The following is a 5798-nucleotide window of genomic DNA, read 5'->3' as shown; positions in this document are numbered from 1 at the left end:
TCAGTGGCTCAAGTCAGCGAGGGATCCGTCTCACCACTGGCTGAAGTCAGCGGGGGATCCGTCTCATCAGTGGCTCAAGTCAGCGAGGAATCCGTCTCACCACTGGCTGAAGTCAGCAAGGTACCCATATCACCACTGGCTGAAGTCAGCAAGGTACCCATGTCACCACTGGCTGAAGTCAGCAAGGTACCCATGTCACCACTGGCTGAAGTCAGCAAGGTACCCATGTCACCACTGGCTGAAGTCAGCAAGGTACCCATGTCACCACTGGCTGAAGTCAGCAAGGTACCCATGTCACCACTGGCTGAAGTCAGCAAGGTACCCATGTCACCACTGGCTGAAGTCAGCAAGGGATCCGTCACGGGTCAGATAATCATCAATATCGATGTGAGTGTAACTCTAAGTCGAAGGTGTGGCAAGTCGCCTTAACAACTGAACCACACCCCCGCGGGGCTCACCTCACCCCCGCCCACACCCTCACCCCACCCATCAACCCCGTCTCCGTGATGGGGCTGCGGGGCTCTCCCAGTGGGGTGAAGGGGGGATGGGGCTCACCTCATCCCCGCCCCCATCCCCACCCCAGTCACCGTGATGGGGTTCGTCTGGTGGGGTTTATGGTGACATCCTCCACCCCAACCCCCACCATCACCATCAACCCCACACTGATGGTGGGGTACGTGGGAGGTTGCCACGGTTACCAAAACCTGCCCCTCCCCTTTATGGGGTATATACGACCTTCTTAACCCCCCTTCATGAATGAGAGGGCTTCTTAACCCCCCCCCTTTATGAGAGTGAGGGGGCTACTTAATCCCCCTTCACCAGTGAGGGGGCTTCTTAACCCCCCTTCACCAGTGAGGGGGCTACTTAATCCCCCTTCACCAGTGAGGGGGCTACTTAATCCCCCTTCACCAGTGAGGGGGCTTCTTAACCCCCCTTCACCAGTGAGGGGGCGTATCCCCTTAGAGTGAGGGGTCTCATAAACCCCCTTAGAGTGAGGGGCCTCTTAAACCCCCTTAGAGTGAGGGGTCTCATAAACCCCCTTAGAGTGAGGGGTCTCATAAACCCCCTTAGAGTGAGGGGCCTCTTAAACCCCCTTAGATGACTCTTAAACCCCCTTAGAGTGAGGGGCCTCTTAAACCCCCTTAGAGTGAGGGGCCTCTTAAACCCCCTTAGAGTGAGGGGCCTCTTAAACCCCCTTAGAGTGAGGGGCCTCTTAAACCCCCTTAGAGTGAGGGGCCTCTTAAACCCCCTTAGAGTGAGGGGCCTCTTAAACCCCCTTAGAGTGAGGGGCCTCTTAAACCCCCTTAGAGTGAGGGGCCTCTTAAACCCCCTTAGATGACTCTTAAACCCCCTTAGAGTGAGGGGCCGTATCCCCTTAGGGTGAGGGGCCGTATCCCCTTAGGGTGAGGGGCCGTATCCCCTTAGAGTGAGGGGTCTCTTAAACCCCCTTAGAGTGACTCATAAACCCCCTTAGAGTGAGAGGTCTCTTAAACCCCCTTAGAGTGAGGGGTCTCATAAACCCCCTTAGAGTGAGGGGCCTCATAAACCCCCTTAGAGTGAGGGGTCTCATAAACCCCCTTAGAGTGAGGGGCCTCATAAACCCCATTAGAGTGAGGGGCCTCATAAACCCCCTTAGAGCGAGGGGCCTCATAAACCCCCTTAGAGTGAGGGGTCTCTTAAACCCCCTTCGAGTGGGGGGCCTCATAAATCCCCTTAAATCCGTCTTAGAGTAAGGGGCCTCTTACACCCACTTAAATCCCCCTTAGAGTCAGGGACCTTGTAAACCCATTTAGAGTGATGGGCCTCATAAACCCCTTTAGACACTCCTCATCTGGTGTACCGCAGGGTGGTTTCCCTTTGCTGCCGTCCAACTTCCTCCTTTGGGTGGGCAGGGGGAGAGTTGAGGGACGTTTGTAATTCCGTCACAACAGGACAGGTGACGGAAGGAAGGAAGGAAGGAATAATGAAGAATTAGCACCAAGTCAAAATATGGCTGTATGGCACTGAAGGAGTAGAGTGAAAATAAAGAAGGTAATAAACACGGAAATAACAAGGGAGACAAGACACATTTGCAAAAAAGAAACAGTAAGGAGGGAAAGACTGGAGACAAAAAGGAGAGAAAGACTGGGGACAAAAAGATAGATTTGAAGATAGACAGTAAGGAGAGAAAGCCTAGAGACAAAAAGGACAGGTGGCGGAAAAAATCAAACTCATAAAAGCTGTTATTCCAGGTGGCTTTTGCAGCTTTCCTAACATCTGTCCCTTTGTGATTTAACCTGCTCATTACAGCTATCTCCTTACCTGTTATTAATGCACCGTATTTTGAGGAGCAGAGGACACTTCGTAGCGCCGTATTTTGAGCTGCTTATTCTCCTGCACGGTAGTTATATATATCCTGTTCACCTCAACCTGTCCATGATTTTTGTTCTGCATTTTCTTTCACATCGTCCATGGGCGGAGAAAGACAATCCAACGTCTGTTCATGTTTTCCATGGCACTTCTTCGTGACTGCCACCATATTCCAGCGTTAATCTGTTTATTACATGGAGAGAGGAGAGTTTTAGACCGAGTAAGAGAGAGAGAGAGAGAGAGAGAGAAATAGTTTTAAGTTCGACATAACACACTTGAGGATATTGAGGAGCGACGTTGCAAAATAAGTCGCTGCGGAGGTGGTGTTAGGTAGCTTACTGTACACCTAGACTACGAACCTATGCTGATGTTACAGTAAAGTAGGCTTCGTTGCACCGTACTTTGAGCGATTTATTCTTCATAGCGCAGCTGAACATTCCATTTTATGTGCATTATATCGATCTAACAGCGGCTCAGTTTGCATAAGGGAGAGCATTTTGTTGAGTAATTGGCAGAATAAATCGCTGCTGAACAGATGCCACGTAATTCCAAGACCCCTTTAAACACGCAGTATCAAGAACATAGAAGAGAATATTTACCAGTTGTTTTGTTGTTGTTGTTGTTGTTGTGTTTAGGTTCATCTGAAATGTGAGGCCAGTGGATTGCAGGCTTTCGTTGTCCTCATTCAGTCCACCGTCCCTCCTTCGGGGTATAGGGAAGTAGCTGAGGGACGTTTGTGTATAACCTGGCAGTGGATTCACCTGGTAATATCAGTGCCACCACATGAAGGCCTCCCCCTCCACCACCACGGATCATAAAAACGACAAAAGTAAAATGCAAGAGAAAGTGTGATATGGAAAATAAATCGATAAGGACGAGTGTTGCGTAGCCTAGTATGCCATAGAGAGAAGAGACCAAATAGATAAAATACAAATTAATGTTTAAAGGCTTAATATGCAAAATGAATCTGCCGAAGACGCAACACCTCTTCCCTTGCGATTCATTTAGCACATCGCACCTTAGTATCCTCTTGTTTGTTACTGATGCAAATTATTTCAGTATTAAAACGATGTGAAAACGTATTAGAGAGTGTTCATGTGGTTTTGGTGATTTCCTAACACCTTTTCCTTGGCGATTAGGTCTGCACATTACACCTAATATCTGTACATTACACCTAATATCTGTACATCACTCCTAATATCTACACATTACACCAAATATATGCACATTACACCTGATATCTTTTTTTTTTTTTATGCGAGGAAGAAGGAACCAAAGGCCATGAGCCCGCAATAACAGGTCTCTCCAAGAGAAAAACAAAACACAAGAGAGGGCCAAATTCAAGATCCGATCATTTCGAGATACCTGGACACACTGCGTTTGAAAGACTGGAGATCATAGGAAGCAGGAAATACAGACAGAGGGAGACAGTTCCAGAGTTGACCTGTTGCATAAATGAAGGACTGGGAATAACGGTTAACGCTTGCATTAGAGAGTTGGACAGAAAAGGGATAAGAGTTTGCTGCTAGACTGGTGCTACTCGCCCATCGTAGAGGTGGAGGAATGCATGCAGACAGTTCAGAGGAACAGTGACCATTGAAGTAGCGATAGAAAAGAGATAGAGATGCAACAGTGCGGCGAAGAGACAGAGGTTGAAGGGAGTCAGTAAGAGGAGGAGAGTTAATGAGACGAAAAGCCTTTGACTCCACCCTATTGAGATGAGCTGTATGTGGGGAGCCTCCCCACACATGAGAGTTGTACTCCACACAGGGGCGGATAAAACCACTGTATGGAGTCAACAGTTGTGCAGGGGTAAAGAAGGAATGGAGTCGGCTTAGCACACCTAATTTCTTGGAAGCAGATTTTACAAGAGATATAATATGATCTTTCCAAGATACGTCCCGAGTAAATGAAACCCCAGGTATGTTCAAGGATGATGCAGGATTAAGCTGAATATTATTAAACATTAGTGGGTATACCTGTGGAAGATTTTGTCGGGTTGATAGGTGTATAAACTGAGTCTTAGATGCATTAAAAAAAACCAGATTATTTTTACCCCAGTCAGAGATACGAGCCAAGTCAGACATTTGGTTTCCATAGCCTCATCCCTTGTTTGTTGAAGTAACTGCTGAGATGGACGTTGTGGGAACCGAATGGAAAGGTGAAGGGTGGAGTCATCAGCGTATGAGTGGATAAGTTTAGATGTACAGCTTAGAAGGTCATTGATGAATAAAAGGAAGAGAGTTCGTGATAGGACAGAGCCCTGAGGAACACCACTGTTGATAGATCTAGGAGAAGAACGATGGCCGTCTACAACAGTGGCTATAGAACGACCAGAAAGGAAGCTAGCGATGAAGGCACTGATAGAAGGATAGAAACCGTAAGAGGGCAGTTTGGAAATTAAAGATTTATGCCAGACTCGATCGAAGGCCTTTGAGATGTCAACATTACACCTAATATCTGCACATTACACCTCATATCAGCATATTACACCTCATATCTGCACATTACACTTAATATCTTTGTCTGTGTTACTGTTCCCGAATTAAAATGAGTAAAAATAACATTTAAAAAAAAGTTAAGCTATAAATATTCAAGGTTTCCCGTGACTAGAAGGTTGTGGCACAGACGAGGAGGGAGCCTGCGCGTGGTGACCCTGAGTTGAACACCGCAAGCCAGTCCTCTTTCCTTGCATCTTGCCGTGGGAGGGACCCTGACCCGATCCTGATGCCACAAGGGGCGGGCACTGGATGTTGGTGGCGTTGTCGTGTACAAAGCTGAGACAAAATGAATTGTTTCTTCGAGGCTTCAACATCAAAAGCATCCATCTTACTCCGTCCCTGAGTTAAGCAACAACAACAACAACTACTACTACTACTACTACTACTACTGCTACTCCTACTGCTTCTGCTACTGCTACTACTACTACTACTACTGCTACTAGACATTTGCCTGCATAAAACATGTAACATTTAGTCCCACTAAAAAGGTCGCTTGAATAATATAAGAGATAAAAAGGCTTTGGAGCGTCCTTGGGGAGGTGTAATGATGGGGTGGGACTGGGGTTGTGGGAGTTAGAAATGCGGAGGAACAACTTTTGCGAGGTGAGGAGGGGGACGTGATGCATTTTGGAGGAGCAGCGGTCAGGCTGGTGGCAGTAAAGTGTGCTGGAACGTATTGATTTGTGGAGGAATTTATCGTTTGAGGGAGTTGTTTGTTTTTGTCTTTTCTCTCTCTCTCATATATATATATATATATATATATATATATATATATATATATATATATATATATATATATATATATATATATTGACAGTAAGAATTGAGTTATTACAACTACTTCTACTACAACTAATAATAATGCTTCCCTTGAAGATACTGCCGGTGTAATCGGTATGTCTTCATCTGACGGAACTGGGCAAATTCCTTACCTCGAATACTAAGGCG

General features: G+C 46.4%; 1 protein-coding gene across 1 annotated transcript in view; it reads left to right on the top strand.

The window, feature by feature from the left end:
- Positions 1-506: 506 nt before the first annotated feature.
- LOC145417565 (uncharacterized) overlaps positions 507-5798 on the top strand; it is a 63809-nt gene continuing 58517 nt past the window's right edge. The window contains exon 1 of the mRNA XM_080286272.1: positions 507-684. Within this exon, the coding sequence (XP_080142398.1) occupies positions 507-684 (178 nt within the window). The remainder of the gene's footprint in view (positions 685-5798) is intronic.

The sequence above is a fragment of the Coenobita brevimanus genome, chromosome 110 (assembly GCF_032717465.1).
Source record: "Coenobita brevimanus isolate Jiangsu-jjx chromosome 110, ASM3271746v2, whole genome shotgun sequence".
Classification (NCBI taxonomy): Eukaryota; Metazoa; Arthropoda; class Malacostraca; order Decapoda; family Coenobitidae; genus Coenobita; species Coenobita brevimanus.
This window is presented reverse-complemented; position numbering and strand designations above follow the sequence as displayed.